This window comes from Lipotes vexillifer, unplaced genomic scaffold, assembly GCF_000442215.2.
Source record: "Lipotes vexillifer unplaced genomic scaffold, Lipotes_vexillifer_v1.1 scaffold395, whole genome shotgun sequence".
NCBI classification, from domain to species: Eukaryota; Metazoa; Chordata; class Mammalia; order Artiodactyla; family Lipotidae; genus Lipotes; species Lipotes vexillifer.
The window spans coordinates 7,211,846-7,230,121 of record NW_006797390.1 but is presented as its reverse complement, the minus strand read 5'-3'; the positions used below and the strand labels follow the sequence as shown (position 1 = coordinate 7,230,121).

At 56.3% G+C, this 18,276-nt stretch overlaps 1 protein-coding gene across 1 annotated transcript in view; it reads right to left on the bottom strand.

Moving 5' to 3' along the window:
• B4GALNT3 (beta-1,4-N-acetyl-galactosaminyltransferase 3) overlaps positions 1-18,276 on the bottom strand; it is a 95,621-nt gene that overhangs the window by 8,549 nt on the left and 68,796 nt on the right. Inside the window, exons 2-13 of the mRNA XM_007469471.1 lie at positions 14,990-15,093; positions 13,976-14,053; positions 6,767-6,862; positions 6,291-6,381; positions 5,820-5,920; positions 5,304-5,371; positions 4,162-4,240; positions 3,977-4,043; positions 2,039-2,182; positions 1,152-1,261; positions 358-458; positions 72-133 (exon numbers count right to left, since the gene is read on the bottom strand). Of these exons, the coding sequence (XP_007469533.1) occupies positions 72-133; positions 358-458; positions 1,152-1,261; positions 2,039-2,182; positions 3,977-4,043; positions 4,162-4,240; positions 5,304-5,371; positions 5,820-5,920; positions 6,291-6,381; positions 6,767-6,862; positions 13,976-14,053; positions 14,990-15,093 (1,101 nt within the window). The remainder of the gene's footprint in view (positions 1-71; positions 134-357; positions 459-1,151; positions 1,262-2,038; positions 2,183-3,976; positions 4,044-4,161; positions 4,241-5,303; positions 5,372-5,819; positions 5,921-6,290; positions 6,382-6,766; positions 6,863-13,975; positions 14,054-14,989; positions 15,094-18,276) is intronic.

Sequence of the window (18,276 nt, the reverse complement as noted above, 5' to 3'; positions counted from 1 at the left end):
GAGGGGGCGGCTGGCACAGTCTGGAATGTCACCCTCCGGCCTGGCCTGGAAGCTCGGCTGTCACTCTGTACCTGGCTGCTCTGGCCCCTGCTTCGGAGGCTGGTCAATCTTGATGTAGTCCTGAAAGTTGAGCCTGCAGGAGTGAGAGAGGCTGGCATGGGCACCCTGCAGGCCACGGCGGGGGCGGCAGGGGCAGCCTGAGGTCACACCCGGCCGGGGGTGCAGGGGGGGAGGCTGCGTGTGTGCACGCGTGCTTGTGTGAAGCATCCAGGAAGCGCCAAGGCTCCCTGGTGGAGGGTCTCTGTGGCCCTTCTGGCCCAGGCAGCCCTCCCGGCTCCTGCCCCATCAGTGTCTCACCTATCCTGGTAGTAGGAGTTTTCCTGGTAGAAGCACTTATTATGGGTCTCCATGTGGCTCAGGCGGGTGTAGTCATTGGGGTAAACAAAGGACAGGTGAACCTGGAGGCGGAGAGCAGGGCTGCTGTGGACGCAGCATCTGGATTCCACCCCACCCTTGACGTGCCCTCCCCTGGGTTCTGGACCGAACGTGCCCGAGTCAAGCTCCCTGTGTGCACATCCCTGTCTCCTGCCCTGGCTCGTTCTCCGCAGCTGCAGCCGAGGCCACCCACCCCCCACCCCGCCCCTCCTGCGGCCTTTCCCTCTCCTGCCACCTCCCACAGTCCCGAGACAACCCGTTACTCCCTGCACTGTCTTTTGCCCCCTTTCAACATAGCTCGAGGCCTCGGCCACCAAAAGCCTTCTCAGCCCTGCCCCACGGCTGCCCCCAGCCTCTCCCGCCGTCACCTCTGGACCCGGGGGCGCAGCAGGATCCTGCCCCTGGGGCTTCCGTGTGGGCTAGGGGTTCTCTAAAGCGGAGCTTCACCTCACCAGCGCCTTGTCTATAAGTTTAATAAATACCGCCACCCTCGGGGCGGAGCGTGGGGGGCCTCAGCCAGCCCTCCCCGCACAGCTCTGGGCTCCGCAGGGCAGCCCATCCGGGCCAGGCACAGTGAAATGCCGGTTCTCTGGGCCCCAGGAGGCATCCCACCCGCTGGCGTGTGGCGTGGGGAGGAGGGGCCAGCCTCTGCAGTCCCGGCAACGGGCAGCGAGCCCCCTCCCATGCCTGTCCCTGCTGCCTGGCCCGAGACTTACAAACCGGAGTCCCTGGTAGCGCTGCAGACGAAGCCCGTCCACCAGGTAGCTGGGCTTGTAGGGACAGTCGGGCAGGACGCGGCGGAGCTGGGACCTGGGGATCAGTGGCACTGGGACAGAAGGAGGCGGGGTGAGGTTGGGTGAGGGAGCCTGAAACAGGCTGGCTCACAGCCACAAAGCCTCCAGGCTGCGGGGCGAGGGCTGGATCTGCGGCCCCAAGCCCACACATTTCTGTATTCACTCGTGGCAGCATCCAGCCCGGCAGCTGAGGCCACCAAGTGGAGGCTGCCACCACTCTTGGGGGTGGGGGTGGATTCCAGGGGCAGCTGGAGGCAGAGAGCTCGCCCGCAGCGCCTGATTCGAGGCACAGGACAGTGCTGGGATCGTTGTACAGGGCCAGTCTCAAAACAGGTTTAGAAACTCCCAGTGAGGCCAAGAAGCCTCCCCCTAGTGCAGTGCCAGTGACTGAATTCCCTTCCGGTTGTCATGGCGGGGACAGGGCTGGAAGGGGACACTTTGTCGTCTTTTAAAATGTAAACACTCTGGACAGCTTAAGACTCCTACACCTTAGTGGGGACGTACTTCTCTCACTGGACGGCAAGAGCTAGAATCCAATAAGAAACCGATATATGTGATTGCAGAGGGCACACCTGGGTTCTGGCTCTATTTCTTGTCCTGTAATGTTTGCTCTGTAATGATTTGTACAATTGCAAAGCTGTACACCTATATTTTTGTACCTTTCTGTATGCATGTTATATTTCATACAAGTAAAAGAAAAGAGTCTCTGATTTGGGGATATTGCGGTAGCACAGAGGCCTCCTCCCCGACATCTGTGGACCTGGCAGCACGTCCCACGACGGGAGGTCAAGTCCACGGTGAGGTCGTACCTCGATAGAGGGTGTCCCGAGGGTCGGGCCGCAGCATGTCGGCCGGGGGCTGCTCATCACTGGGAAGAGGGTCTGGGGAGCCTGCATGGCTGGCTGCTGTCTGCGGGATGTGGCCCACCTCATCCATCCTCAGGACTGTCTCATCTGGGCCCAGGGAGGAAAGAACAGAGGGCAGCTGTGACTCCCAGAGAGAGTCAGCCCAGAAGCCAGGCCCCTGCCTCCTGGAGGGGCCAGGAAGGGGCCGACTGAAGGCTTCCGTATCCCCGGGCTGGTACAGTATGGGATTCGCTCAATCCCGCTTGCCCCCAGTCCTGCCTCCACAACCTGTGGTCTCCCTTGGACCCCCTCCACCAGCCCCAGGGCCAGCACACACCACAGCTTTGTGTGAGTTGGAAAAAGCCACCTCTTCCTCAAAATGTTTTAACTGCTATCTGCTGGAAATTCATCATTAGAAGTCTGTTTATTTAACAAAACACAGGAAGGGCACTTACTAAATAATAAGCCAGGCGCTGATCCAAGCATCTTACAAATATCAGCGCATTTAATCCTCAGAGCTGCTGTGGCTTACGTACTGTTATCATCATTCCTACTTTACAGACAAGGAACTTGGGCAAAGGGAAGCAAAGTCACGTGCCTGAGATCACACAAAAGCTGAGTGAACCCAGGCCATGTGTCTCAGCCTCTCCAGCAGAAAAGCCCACGCCCACTAAGCAGGGAGCCCCTAGGCTTCCAGCACCCACCCCTCACCTCCCTCTGGGGGTCTGGTGTTCAAGACTACTTGTCCCCTATCTGACCAGCCCTGGGGGCTGGCTGCTTGTCTCTGTTCTCTGCTTCCTAAGATCATCTGCCGTGGCCCCAGATAAGAGGTGGCCCCAGATAAGAGCTCGGTTATCTGGCCCATCTCACTGGTTTCTTACCTGAATTTGCCCCTGGCTTCCTTTTTCTTGGTTCACACTCAATCTATGGATTCCAATCTCCCTTCCTCTTCTGGCACCAACTGGCCCTTCTGCCCTGACCTCCTGCTTCGGTCACCGGCAGCCCCCGCCCCCCCCCCGCCCCCTCTAAACAGTATGGACGCGTAACAGTGGAGTGAGGAGCATTTGCTCCAACAGAGGAAGACCTTCCCCGGATAGACGAGTCGTGGCAGGGAGGGCTACTGTGAACTCACAGGAACTTCTGGTTTATCCCCGGCCCACTTCTCCACCTCTGCTCACCTAACGTGCTGGCTCTGTCCCTCCCTCAGCCCCCAGGGCCCAGAAATACCAGGGGGCCACGGAGAGACCCTCAAATAACACTCCCTCCTCAGCCTTCCGGCTGTTGCAGGTTCACTCACATCCCACCAGGTCCAGCTCCCTTCCCACACTCTACACCCTTCCCACCGGCTCCCGGTCTCCTCCAGACCCACCTTCCCTTCCTCGCCAGGGCTTCTGCTCTGCCAGCTCCTCCTATACCTGGGCCCACACGGCCCACCTGCCGGTGGCGACTTCTCAGTGGGGCCTCCAGGCAGGGGGAAGTCATAAGCAACAACAAGTATACTCGGGGAGTCCACTGACTGCAGCCTGAGAGAGGGCAGAACACTTCCTCTCCTCTGGCCACAGCCGTGCGAGAACCATGGCGGCTCATCTGCAAAATAGGGACTGGCCTCCCTCAGAGGCTTTTCATCTGGAGTGAGCGTCCTGGTCTCTGGATCCCCTTGAAATCATACAGACAACACCGTGTGGAGGCGGACGGGTGTATTTCTGGGGCGAGGGCTCGGAGAGGTTCCGGAAGGCGCTCACAGGTCATCGACCCCCCAGGAGCTAAGGACCTCCGACCGTAGCGCCCCTTCAGGCTCTGCTCCTTGGTCCGGACCCTCCACACCTTGTCCCAAGCAGCGCTCCCGGCCCCCACAAGCCAGCCCCACCTTGGCCGGTCCCCAGGCTGGGGCAGGACACTCACTTGTGAATAGGGACAGGGAAGCGGAGTCGATGATGCTGAACTTGGCCCCGGGGTCATTCCGTCGCCACTGGGAGAGGAGAGAGGGTGGACGCGGCAGGTTGGAGGTGGCTGATTTGGAACAGGGCTCAAGGGCCTGGGCAGAGGGGCGGCCAGGCACAGAGGCAGAGGGGACCTCGGGGGCTCACCGCGACTTCCACGTGGTCGGTGCCCTGGTCGTTCTGCTTGTGTAGCACCTCAAAGTAGTACCTGCGGGCGGCTGACAAGCTGGCAGGAGAGGGCAGGGAACAGGGGGCTGTCTCCCAGGCCCCCACGCTGCCTGAGCCCACTCCCAGCGCCACACACGCCCCGTCCCTCCCTCCCTGCTCCTGGTCCCAGGGACCTGCTGGCGAGCATCTGGGTCAGAACCCCCATCACCGCTTCCTGACAGGGTGGCCTCAGTCTTCCCTCCCGTGAGATGGGATAACAACAGCACTAACCTCCCTGGATACTCAGCTCTCTGTTAACCCTCAGAGAGCTGCACCTGTGTGGAGGAACCGTGCTAAGTGCTTTATACACATGAACTCACGTAATCCCTGTTTGCACGTAAGAACCCTGAGGCGCAGAAAATTTGGGTAATTTGCCCAAAGTCCCCAGGTAATAAGGGGTGCAGTTGGGGTTTGGACCCAGGCCATCTGGGTTTAGAGCCCTCATCCTCGGCTGCTGTGCTGACTCACACGGGAAGTGGTGACCTCGGGGGCTGGCACGGTCAGTGCTCTGTGCAAGCTGTACTGTCTCACTACCATCAACACCAGCACCGGCCCCTTCAAGCCAACACGTGTTCTCGCCAGTGTGTGCAGGCCACCAGGTGGCGCTCTGGGGCTGGGATGGTTCCCATCCCAGCCACTCCGGGCCTTCCCTCCGGCCTGCCCAGGGCCCCACCCCCCCGCCATTCGGAACTTTCTGCAGCTCAGAAAGAGCAGCGGCGGTCCAGCTGTGGACCCTGCAGGGATGAAGAAAACGGGCAAGCAAGGGCGGGGAGAAAGGAGACCCATTCTGTTTTCCAGTCCTGAGTACGTCTGAACAGCTGTGTGACCCTCATTAAGTCACAGCCCTCTCTGGACCTCAGTTCCTCATCTGTGAAGTGAGGAAGGATGGGCCAGGTGGTCTCTAATCAAAGACTTGGTTTACCTGAATGCACGTGGCCCTGGCTCGCTGGACCTCTGTGATGGGGCAGGGGGCGGGGAAGTGCCCCCCGAGCCCGGGCCCGGGCCCTGGCCCTGAGCTGGCCTCTCGGCACCTGACGGAGGCTGGGGTTTCTGCCACTCCTGTCACCACACTCCCTACTCACCTCACTGGCCTGGACATTTGACTCCGAAATTTCCCGAACTCTCCAGGGGCAGTCCACTCTCTTCCGGTCTGGAGGTGTGGGGAGCGAGGGAAGAGAAGGGCGGACGCAGAGGCAAAGTATGGAGGGTGGGAAGTGACGAGTGAGGGGACACAGGCAGAAGGAGAGAGGAGGCAAGTGGGAGGAGGGAGGAGGGGAGATGGGGAGGTGGGAGGGGACACGGGACCACTGGGGAAGTACCTCCCCTTCCCCGCACGCCCCTCCCCCAGCAGCCGCCCACCGCGTGAATCCTCAGCATCAGGACCAGAGCACCCAGGATGGGTGTGGCCCCGTCTTGAGTCTTCCCTGGGTCTGTTCCCGGCCACACCCAGTCCATCCCTCTGTAAGATGGGAGGCAGCGGGGGAGAATGCTGCTTCTCATGCCTCTTCCCTGGCTGTCACACCAGACTGTCCTGATGGAGGCAGGTGACCTGGCTCCTGGGGGCAGTGGGAGGGCCCACGGGGCCATGGGGACCCTACCTTGCCGACGCTGGCCAGCAGCTGCAGGCCTGAGACCTGGTCGTCACGGCTCAGCCAGAATTCTGCGTTGTCGTCGGCGGCGATGGCAAACTGGATCTCCCCTGGGCATGAGGGCAGTTTCCAGGTGAGAGCAGGACGGGCCTCCACATAGCGGGTTCTCATGTCTCAGGCTAAATCCTCTTTGGGGGCTTGCTGCTGGGCTCCCCTCTTTGTAAAGTGGGGGTCTCTACATCCTGGGAGACCCCGTGGAGATGGAGACTTACAGGGAGGGACAAGCTATTTCCAGACCCTTCAAATCAGGGCGTGAAGTGGCCGCCTGGGGGCCTGCGTGAGGCCTCACCACGGCCAAACTCCCCCCCTCCCCCGAGGGTGGGCTAACAGGGTCCAGCTGACCCAGGGCAGGCGATGTGCTCCGGGCACCCTGAGAACTCGGGCAGGAAGGGGAAGAGCAGGATCCGGGGATGGCCTCACCGTCGCTGAAGGGGTGCAGGTAGCCAAAGATGCGGAGGCCGTAGTTGGTCCACTTGGGGGACACGGCCAGCTTCCTCAGGGTTGTGCGGATCTGTGCCAGGAAACCAGAGGGGAATCATTACCCGGAAGAGGGAAGGGGGAAATGAAGAGGTTGGTCTGCTCGGGGCTGGTGGGAGGACGAGGAGGGCGTGAGGCAGGCGGACCCTCCCGCTCCCACTTGCTTCTTTATCCAGGTGACCTGGAACAGTGCACAGCCCCACAACTGTATGTGGCGGCCTCCCGGATAAACTATATTGCCAAGGAAATCCCTGGGAAGGGAACAAGGGAGACACTGTGGGCATTAGAAGGGGATCCACGGGATAAAGGAAAGGGAAGGAACCAGAACAAAAGCAAGGGAAGATGAGGAAGACAGAAGCGGGGTACAGGCGTGAGCGCCAGGAGCGCAGCAGGAGGGGAGCAGGGGAGGAGGCACTCACGTGTGGGTACAGGGGGAAGTGGAGGTCCCTCCGCAGCTGCTGCATGGAGCTGCCGCACCAGTCTTCAAACACGTGCAGGTTGACACGGCCCCGGAACTGCACGGGGAAGGGACAGGGTGTGAGCGTGAGATGGGGCTGGCCTGCAGCCCCAGCCCGAGCGCTCCTCACTGTTGAAGGTCATGGTCCACGCCAGTCCCGTTCCCATCCTCGGCACCCATGGCTGCCTGGGGAACCTCATCCCCGTGGCCTGGTCCTGAGGCCTGGGGCTGTTTTTCTGTCCTTGCACGTGTCCACACGCTCACACGCATGTACACGCACATACACACACTCCCGGCTCTTTCCATGCAGGAAGTGGGCTGGTCTGCATCCCCCAGGCAGGGGGAGTAACAGCCAGGACAGAATGGCAGGAGGGAGGTGCCAGGCTGGGGTTTCAGCCGGACCGCTCTCCCTCCCCTACCGCCTCGTAAGAGGACACCCGCACAGCTGTCTGGGTGAAACCTCATCCACCAGTGGTCTTCGTGCTACTGGCTGCCCTCGTGGGGAAGCAGCTGGCAAAGCTGCAGGAGGTCTGGGGGCCCCATTGGCAGAAAGGATCTGACGGCTCTCCTGGGAGCTCAGAGCCTCATGCTGCCCAGGCCTCTGCTGGGATGCCCACCAGGTGCCTGGGCCTTCGGGGCAGCCCTGGGAAGGTAGGAGCAAGGAGGTACCTGCCTCCCCTCCTCGGCTGTGGGGCTGGTGGGCGCGGGACTGAGCTTGGAGGCCTGGAGCACAGGGCCCCCCTTGGAGGGGAGGGGAGGGCAAGGGCAGCAGACGGGACCCTGAGTGGGTGGAAGGGTGGGGAGTTGGAGAGGGGAGGGGGGTGGGGACAAGGTCCCAAATTATCCTGACAAAGGGCTTCAGATCACCCCATCTCAGCCTTTCCCCACTCCCCGCACCCCTCCCCAGCTTAATCTCCAGGTTGTGGGAGGTGGGCCCCAATCAGGCCACACAAACGGGCCCTGCCCTTCCCGCCGTCAGATATCAAAATCCAAGACTCCCTTAAGGAAGACAGAGGAGGAAGGGACACCCAGACTGGAAGCCCAGATAGAAGGGCTTCAGCAAGAGATCCGCAGGGAGGGATGACAGGAGAGAGAAGGGGCCGGGGAGAGCCCCCTGACAGGACTGTCCCCTCCCCATGCGGAGAGCCCGTCACCCCGTCCCCTCAGCAACGTGGCTCTTCCCGGGACCGCGGGTAGCAGCCGTCGCTCCCCAGAATATGAGTGGGGGGCTGGGAAGGGTGGAGAGAGAATGTGGGCTGGGTAGGTGGGGGGCAGGCTAGGGCTTCTTGGAACGAAAGAATGGGGACATCGTGCTACTTGTGGGGAAATTCCTAAGTCCCTTTTATAAGACTCAGCTGTCTCCCCCATGCCCCTCCCGGGAGACTCTGAGTCCACAGCAAACTGGGGGGGCACGCCCCCAGAAGTCTGCTGTGCTCAGCCAGGAGGCCAGAGGCTACAAGGGCTTGGGCAGGGAAAGGAGGAAGGAGCTGGGCTAGCCCCCTGACCTGCCCCTGAGGGCCCTGCTTATGTAGCAGCGGAGCCTGAGATGCTGCGGGAAACCCAGGCAGGGGGAGGACTGTCCACATCCCCGGGGGCTAGGCCCTGACTCAGCACAGAGCCAGTCCCCCAGCCATGCTCCACCTGCCCTCAGGCTGTAGGAGAGGATGGACACCATCCCCGAGGGACCAGTGGGCACATTCTTCCTCCCCAGGCCCTGACTGGTGACCCCCACCCCCACCCCAGGGCCCGTGTCCCTCCAAGCTTTGGAGACTTTGTGTCGGGCAGGGACATGGGACTCTGGCTTGTCAGCACTGCCCTCTGCCCCCTCTCTCCACTGTCCAGCAGAGCTAAGGCCCAGGGAAGAGTACTGGTTACTCCCACGCCCAGAACACACCCACAGCCAAAGAAGGATTGGAAACCTCTGCCTACAAGCAGTGGAGAAAATACCTGTTGAACCCTCTCATTTTATTTTATTTATTTTTTTATTTATTTCTATTTTTTTGGCCACGCCACACGGCATGCAGGATCTTAGCTCCCCGACCAGGGATCGAACCTGCGCCCCCTGCAGTGGAAGCTCAGGGTCCTAACCACGGGACCACCAGGGAAGTCCCCTGAACGCTCTCATTTTAGAGGTGAGAATATTGAGGCCCAGAGAGGTAAACTGAGCCCCTAAGGACACACAGCAATGAACCCTGTGGAAGTGGGAGGGCTTCTGGGGGTGCGGATGCAGCCTGGTGGGTGCTCACCCACCACGTCCACTGCCTTCCACCCACCACAGGGTCTCTGCCAGGCCTCGCTGGGTTCACAGAGCCTCCCAACCGGATGGAGGCATCTCCCACCACTGACTCCTCACACTGCCTGTAGAACTGTCTTTCTAAAGACAGATCTGATCACGCCACTCTGCCACTTCACGCCTCCGAGGGCTCCCAGAGGCTTCTGGACAAAACCTCACCCTGCCTTCCCAGCCTCACCTCACCACACTCCCGGTCATATCTACACCCCAGCGCACACAGTGCCTTTGCAGATGCTGTTTCCTGCTTGGAAGGCCCTTTCCTTTCTTCCCCACCCTGCAAACTCCAGCTCACCCTTCAAGGTTCTTTTCAAATCTCTCTCCCTAGGCTTCTGCAACTTCCCCAGGCAGAGTTCCAGCTCCCTCCTGTGGGTTCCCTGCACATCTTAATGATCTGAGTGAACAAATGCTTGGAGAAGCTAAGTCTGGAACCATATGTTCCTTCATTTATCCTATAAGCACCAAGTGTCTGCTTTGTACCAGTGATGACGCAAAGATGAAAAGGGTTCCTCAGAGGAGAGAGACATGCAGACAAACGAGCCACCTGTGCCAGGGCTACTGCAGAGGCTGAGATGCAGAGGGAACGAAGGTGGGGCGGCCAGGTACACCTCCAGGAGGTGAGCTGCCCAGCACGGGTGTGAGCACAGACCATGCTGCTGCTTGGCCAGCCCGAGACCAGCACACCTGGCTGGACCACGTGATTTCCACCCAGTAGGACAATGAGGTCACCAGTTCCTACACACCGGACTCCCGTTCAGAGTTTCTAGCACCCAAGCTACTATTTTTTCTTTTTTAATAAATTTATTTACTTATTTATTTTTGGCTGTGTTGGGTCTTCATTGCTGCACATGGGCTTTCTCTAGTTGCGGTAAGCGGGGGCTGCTCATTGCGGTGGCTTCTCTTGTTGTGGAGCACGGGCTCTAGGCACCACGGGCTTCAGTAGTTGTGGCACGTGGGCTCAGTAGTTGTGGCTCGCAGACCCTAGAGTGCAGGCTCAGTAGTTGTGGTGCACAGGCTTAGTTGCTCTGCGGCATGTGGGATCTTCCCAGATCAGGGCTCAAACCCGTGTCCCCTGCATTGGCAGGCGGATTCTCAACCACTGCATCACCAGGGAAGCCCACCCAAGCCACTCGATTCCTGTTCACACCTGCCCCTTGAGGGAGTTCCCACTGGGAATCCAGGGGGTCCCGGCTCCAAGAGGATAAGAGATGGCTCTAGATTTGGAGGACAGGGCCCGAGGCCCGTCTGGTGAAATTCTGATGGAGGGAATTATCCCCATTGGAACAGATGGTTTATAACTGAACTGTGGTGTCACTTGTGTCTCCCCACGGTGACAACGTGTATGATGGTGGTGGTTCAGGGCCCTGAATAAAGGGCAGCCTGACCCGCTCTGAAACCCGTACAGAAACGTTCACGGCAGCTTTATTCCCAAGAGCCAAAAGCAGAAACAACCCAAATACCCATCTATCGAGGATAATAAAATGTGGTCCATCCACACAGTGGAAGATTATTCAGCAAAAAAATGAACAAAGTTCTGATATACATGCTGCCACATGGATGGGCCTCGAAAACTTAATGCCAAGTGAGAGAAGCCAGACACAAAAGGCCACACAGAGTATACGATTCCCTTTATATGAAGTGTCCAGAACAGGCAGGTCTAGAGAGACAGAGTAGATTACTGCTTGCTGGGGGCTGGGGGCTAGGGGGTAGTGAAGGGGTGATGGCTAACAGGTGAGTGGTTTCCTTAGTGGTGAGGAAAATGTTCTAAATTGAAAGTGATGGATGCACAACTCTATGAATATACTAAAAGCTACTGAGCTGTACACGTTAAATGGGTGAATTATATGGTATATGAACTATATCTCAATGAAACTGTTTGAGAAAAAAGCCGGGGGAGCCTGAGAAGGGGAATCAAGGTCCCAGCCCTCCTCTCAGGAGAGAGACACCACCTCACCAAGCCTGCATGACATCACCCACGGACTCTGACTTGCTTTGATCTGATTCTGCGTTCACCAAATTTCCTTCTTATAATTATTTTGGTTTTCTGGGGGTAGCAGCCTGAGCAGCAGACAGTGTCTGGACCGTATACTGACTGCTAAGTGAATCAACTGGCACTGAGGTTTGTTAATTGGTGGGGTTTGCTAGACAGTGTCTTATGATCTGGGCTGACAGGGACAAGTTTTTGAGAGCGGTTACCCCATGAAGCCCAGCCCACCAGCCGTCCACTCCCGGTCTGACAGGGAGTGGACTGACTAAGCCTGCTGCGCTTGAGAGCGACTGCTGGCCTCAGAGACCCTGAGCTGCCGGCCAAGGGCTGGGGCGGGGAGATGGTCAAGGGAGAGACCACGGTCAGCTTTCCCATGTTCTGTCCGTGCTCACCGGCAGGGCAGGGCTGCAGTAGCTACGCCACCTTGGGGGGGTGACTGAGTCAACCCCTCTGGAGCCATCGCCAGGAAAGGGGCAACAACAGTGCAACCTGACAGCCGTGACAGCTAGCAGATGTTCAGTAAATGACGTGTGTCCTTCACCTGAGCACTTCCTGCTGAAACCGTATGTCAAAAGGCAGGAGACGGGTAAGGAGAGGGGAACCGAGGTGCCCACGACGGGCTGGAGGAGAGAGCACCACTGCAGCTGGGAGACGGCATATGCTAGTTATTTAAACATTCAGGGCCTAATTATCCTTGCCGGTAAGATAAGGAGACTGGATCAGTGATTCCCTGAAGATCCATGAAGACTGTAATGAGGATTTTATAAGCCACTTTTTTTTTTCTTTTGGCCACGCCACGTGGCTTGTGTAATCTTAGTTCCCCGACCAGGGATTGCACCCCGGCCCCCGGCAGTGAGGGCCCACTGGACCACCAGGGAATTCCCTATAAGCCACTTTTAATAATAAAAGGACAAAGTCAGTGGAAATCAGGCATTTACCACCAAAAGGCTAAACACACTTACTAAAAGATCAACTATTTCTTTAAAAAGTCAATCCTATTTTAATCACTATTTACTATTTGTCACTGCTGTCATGGAGATATATACGTATATATCTCCATCCTTGATTGGCCAAAAAAGGTAAGAAAACTAATGATTAATAAATGCAGATTATTATGTAGTTATAATCTTTCAAAATCATTGGTTCATTAAGAAAAATGATCCAGGGACTTCCCTGGCAGTCCAGTGGTTAGGACTCCGCGTTTCCACTGCAGGGGCCACGGGTTTGATTCCTGGGGAACTAAGATCCCGAGAGCTGAGGCCAAAAATAAATAAATAAATAATCCAACTGGCCTCAAAGGACAGAAGGCTGGATCGCTGGACCAATGGTTTTCACAATGCCATCTCCAGGTGGGGCGGGGCAGGGCCTAATTACCTGATGATATCACCTGGTACAGGTGTGCCGGTGTTGTAATCCATCCTCTCTCAGGGTTTAAACAGAGGCAATTTCACGGTGTAGATAACCTACCATCATATTTTGTGTGACACCGCATCCTTCACGCCCGCCCCACGGCAAATGGGTGGGCTGGAAATAAAATCACCCAGGTGGAAGAGGTCAACCTGTGACAGGTGTGGACGAGATGATGGGCTGGCTGACAGCACCCAGCCAAGAAAGGCTTGGACAAGTTGCATGATACAAAACCTAAATTTAAAATGTTCACCCCCAAAGCACCACGCTGCTCTGGAGTCTCTGCACAAGCTTTTACTCAAGGTGATCTTGTGCATATGACTAACCTCCTGAGCCTCTGTTTCTTCACTGAAAGAAAAAGAATCTGTCAAATCTTATGTAACAAAAGGTATGATGATGCTTATGACAACTTTCATTCACATGTTTAACTGCTTCCTATAAAAATTTTCTAGGGCTTCCCTGGTGGGCAGTGGTTGAGAATCCATCTGCCAACGCAGGAGACACGGGTTTGAGCCCCGGTCTGGGAAGATCCCACACGACGCAGAGCAACTAAGCCCGTGAGCCACAACTACTGAGCCCGTGAGCCACAACTACTGAAGCCCACACACCTAGAGTCCGTGCTCCACAACAAGAGAAGCCACCGCAATGAGAAGCCCGTGCACCGCAACGAAGAGTAGCTCCCACTTGCCGCAACTAGAGAAAGCCCACGTGCAGCAACGAAGACCCAATGCAGCCAAAAATAAACAAACAAATAAATAAATAAATGGATTAAAAAAATAAAATAAAGAGCAGGAGTAAATATCATAATATGCAGAGCACCTGGCACACAGTAGGGATGTGCTGTGTGTGACAAAAAAAAAAAAAAAAAAAAAAATTTCTAAAGTGGAGTTTCCTAGTATATGTCCCTTAGAACACTGGTTTCATAGAATATTAATGGTTCACGGGAAACAGTAGTTCAGGAGGCAAATGAGTTTGGTACGTGCTTAGCTAATAAACCAAGTCAAACAGATGACCGCAGAACTCAGAGCCTTTCATGTGCTAATGTGTATTTCCAGGGAGTGGATGTCTATAGATCTGAAACCATATTTAACAGTGGATTCCATTCTGCCTGGAATATCTTATGGGATTTAATGGTCCATGAGAGACGGTTTGGGAAGCCGAGTTTTATAACTGGGGATCAACACGGACATGAAAGTCCTGTAGCTTTCCTCAGCTTTGCTTTTCTCCCCCATAGAATGAGAATATACTGTTTTATCCTATAGGGTCATAAGGCTGACAGGAGGTTATGCACAAAGCCTGGCACCCAGTAGGCCCCCTGCAAATGTTAGAGCTTCTCTAAAGGAAGAAAATTCAATGAGCCTGGAACACTTTCATTTTTTTCTTCAAATCAGATGAAAAATTTTAATAACCACTAGAAGAAAGTTTTCTGGAGCCCCTGGAATTCCCTATAAACACTGTTTTTTAACCCTCTCCAAGAGCAGCCTCACCTCTGACAGCCAGGGGACCGGCTTATTCCACTTCAGGTAGCTGCTGTTCCCCCCTCCACCTCTCGCAGACTCTTGGTCCTGGCAGAACAGAGAAGAATGAACTTGGTGGGAATATTAGGGTGACAGCAGGATCGGGGCCCCCTGAAAGTGCCTGTGGAAGCAGAGGGTCAGGAGACCCAGCCCTGCTGTCAGAGGCTTAGCAACTTGCGGACACTCCCCTTTCTGGCTCACGCTATATCCCTCAGGAATATACCTCCGATGTACAACCCTGAGGTGCTCTACTTTCCTGACCTTTCTGTCTTCCCATATGGAAAAATTTTTTCTAATTAGACCAGGCTCTCCTGAGGGCAGGGACCTTGCCTCCCTCTCCTGTGACTCATCTGTCCTAACAAGTGGGAGCCCCCTTGGGGGAGACACCCCACCCCCTCCCTACCCTGCAGGTCCATGGGTGCAGTTTGGCTCTGGTCCAGCCTTGGAGATCCATGTCTGTTCTAGGCTCAGAGGCTCAACCTTAGGGCTCCAGGCTGAACTGGACCTCAAGTTCCCTAATCCCCACCCGGAGCAGCTTCTAGGGACCATCAGCCCAAGAAACACCATAGGGAAAATACTCCAGTACAAATCTGTCCCCCAGCTATTTGCAGGGAGGGGTCGTCTCTACCGCATCATCTCTGACTCTTAGCGGCAAGCACCTGGGACTGTCACTAATGTACCAGCCCAGTCTTCATCCCGGCAAGAGGCGAGAGGTGCTGGTCCAGCTCAGGCTGCTGATAGAGCTGGACGGCTCAGACTTGGGCATCTTGAACTATGCGACAAGGCTTTGGGGAAGGCACGATGGACGTCTCTACCCACGAAGCTAGGAGAGCCCATGAGGCCAGCCTGCCATCCAGGGACTCCCTCTGCTCTGCCCTCTCCTAACACAGGACGTGAGGATGCCCTTAAGGCTCTGTGGGCAGCGGAAGCCGAGGACCCACGTTAACGCGCCAGCAGGGAGGACGGGCTGACCCTGCCATGTACCTTGAGGCCCAGCCTCTGGGGACGGTAGAACTGGAGATTTGGATCCACAGCCGGAATGTTCCTGCTGGCCAGAGCCTTGGCCAATTCTCTCCAGCTGCCATACCCTGAGGAAGGGAAAGAAGAAGAGAGGAACAAGGTCAGCACGACCTGAAGACCTCATAAATCTGCGAGATTCAGGGCGTAATAACAGAGGTAATCGTGTACCTTCTGTGGCTCCTGAGCCCTCGTCTTGGGGTGGGTATGAAGTGGGGTGGAGTGTAGGGGGACAGTTAGAACCTCGGCCAAGGTCAACACGGCAGAGAGGAAGGGCATGAGCTCATCTCCCGTTAGGACTCGCTGTCTTTCCCAATTCAGAGGAGGAACCAGGCCAGGTGAACCCGGAGCTTTGTCCTGCCACGTGACCACCACAGGCTGCCTGTCGAGGCCAAGTTTGCCCAAAAGCCACTGGGTGCACGGAGGCCGAGCTGAGCTTTCCCCTCACAACCTCCCTGCCCCCGAGCCAGGGAGCCGGCGGGGCTATCTGACGGGGACCCACCCCACTGCCCACCGTTAGTCGCTGGGCTGCTGGATGGACCCAGAGCTGGGAGCACCAGGAGACCGTGGGCCAGGACTTGGCGTTTGCCTGTCAGAATTATAAACAGCTGGAGATATGAGATTTGAAGCCCAGCTCCTCCTGGATGCATCTAGAGGCTGTGTGTGACGGCTGACATCTGTGCCCTGAGGCCCTGGAGCCGGTCGGCTTTCACATATCTGGGAAGGTAACAGTCAAACCACGGTGAGAATGAGGCAGACGCACATGCACTCACAGCCACGCAGAGGGGCAAGGAGCCGCCGAGGGTTTGGGGGGAGAATCAGAGCTCAGTGGTCAGCACTGCTGACCACTAGGGGCCGGGGCTGCCCACAGGTCAGGGGGACGCTCGGGCAGGATGGAGACTTTGTGGAACCGTAAGGCAGAATCACAGGCCACCAAGAGCTGGGAGGGGTCTTCAAGACCACCTAGTCCTCATTTCAGGTAAGGAAATGGTAGCCCAGCTGTGTGGAGTCACTTAGCAAACACAGTTGACCCCCTTGTCCACGGGGGATACACTCAAGACCCCCAGTGGATGCTTGAAACCACACGTAGTACCGAACCCCATATATACGATGTTTTTTCCTATACATACTTATGATTAAGTTTAATTTACAAATTAGGCACCGTGAGAGATTAATAATGTTAACTAAAAATCAAATAGAACAGTTATAACAATATATTGTAATAAAAGTTATGTGAATGAGTCTCTCTCAAAATATTTTATTGTACAAATTGAATGCCTCTGCCGTCTTCATGGAGCATCATTCACTGTGGCTGTAGCTTCTGCAGCTGGAGGTGTGACAGCAAAACCAGCAGAACTTTCTTTTCCTTCTTCAGAATCTCATGAAGAAAAGATTCACTCTTGCCGTAGACCTTAGCGACCATAGCAAACGGGTTTCTTTTCTTTCTTTAAGTTTCACCTTTTCACTTAAAAGAAGCACCTTATGACTTTCCTTTGGCAAATGTGAATTTCCAGCATCACTGCCGTTGCACCGTGGGGACAGTATTAAGTAAATTAAGGGTCACTTGAACACAAGCACTGCGATGCCAGGACAGTCCCTCTGGTAACCGAGGCAGCTACTAAATGACTAGCAGTGGGAGGGGCTGGAGAAAGGGGGTGACTCACTTCCTGGGCAAGATGGAGCAGGACAGCGTGAGATTTCATCACGCCGATCAGAATGGTACACACTTGAAAGCTTATGAATTGTTTATGTCTAGAATTTCCCGTTTAATAGTTTCAGACCCTGGTTGACCTTGGGTAACAGGAACCACTGAAAGTGAAATCATGGATCAGGTAGGACCACTGTAGTGACAAAGCTAAGGCTAGAACCCAAGAGTTCAGACGGAACCCACTGGGCTGCAAAAGCGCAGAAAGCTCTCCAACAGCTTCATCAAGATGCTCCCAGGACACTGCCGTGGGCGCTGCCCGGGAGTTAAGACTGGCACCACTGGCCACCGTGAGCCAAGAGATGCCTGGAAGCAGAAGCATCCTAGGACCCCCAGGCGGGCACCAGTAGAGGCACAGCCAGCCAACCAGACACAGAAGAAACAGCACAGCCCACAGAAGGTGGACATCAGTGCTTTGCCAGTGTGTCTGTGAGTACCTCCAGGAAGGTGGGTGGAACGTGGGGCACGGCGGGGAGCTTTTCTTACCCAGTTACATGCTGGGTGCTCCACAGGGTTTACTCAGTACCTCGCAGGCATGATCCCATCTGGGCGAGGTCTGATTACCCCCACTTCACAGATGGGGAAAGAGAAGCCCAGGGCTGAAGGTCACAGAGTCCGCCGTTTCGAAGCCGGCATCGGAACAGAGAGCCTGTCTGCCTCACCAGCCAGCGTTTCCTCTTCCCGCCTACATTTTCTCCTGTGGATGCTGTTTGGTGTGGACTTGGAGGAGACCGGGGGGCAGAGCGTCCGCTGGGGATCTGTGCCCCTGGGTTTCTGCGCAGACATTAACCGTCCACTCGTGTTATGTTTATCGGGACTTCCGCAGGTTTATCCTGCTGCCATCAAGGTCTCTGCTGTTTCCATGGCTGGCCAGCGGGCAGGCAGAAACAGGTCAGACTAGTTCGAAGCAGAGAGATGTTCTGGGGAAGAGGATCCCAGAGCCAGTGTGGTGACGTGAGGGGGAGGCAGGGAGGGAGACAGAAAGAGAAAGAATGTTCCCAGACCCAGCCCTACCTTCCTGCCTGGTGTTCCTGCGCTAACCTGTCTAAGACACTGCTAACAAAGGAGCCCCATCCCTGCCCAGGCCCCGGGGGCTGTGGGTTAGTAGCTGGAGGCTCAGGGGCCTGGGGGACAAGTGAGTCGCACCATGGGAGGGGAGGGGAGGCGCTGCCTTGCTTCTGCCTCAGAACGACTAGGTCACCTCTTCCTTGACTTTGCTCTGTGGCTGAAAACGACCTACTTGTAGACAAGGTTGTGAGGATATAACCTTAAAAATTCAATTTGCCGGGCTTCCCTGGTGGCGCAGTGGTTGAGAGTCCGCCTGCCAATGCGGGGGACACGGGTTCGTGCCCCGGTCTGGGAAGATCCCACGTGCCGCGGAGCGGCTGGGCCCGTGCGCCCTGGCCGCTGAGCCTGCGCGTCCGGAGCCTGTGCTTCGCAACGGGAGAGGCCCCAACAGTGAGGCCCGCGTACCTTAAAAAAAAAAAAGAAAGAAAAAGAAAAAAGGACGCATGGCTTATTAGAGAGCTTCCATATAGCTTGATGAGTA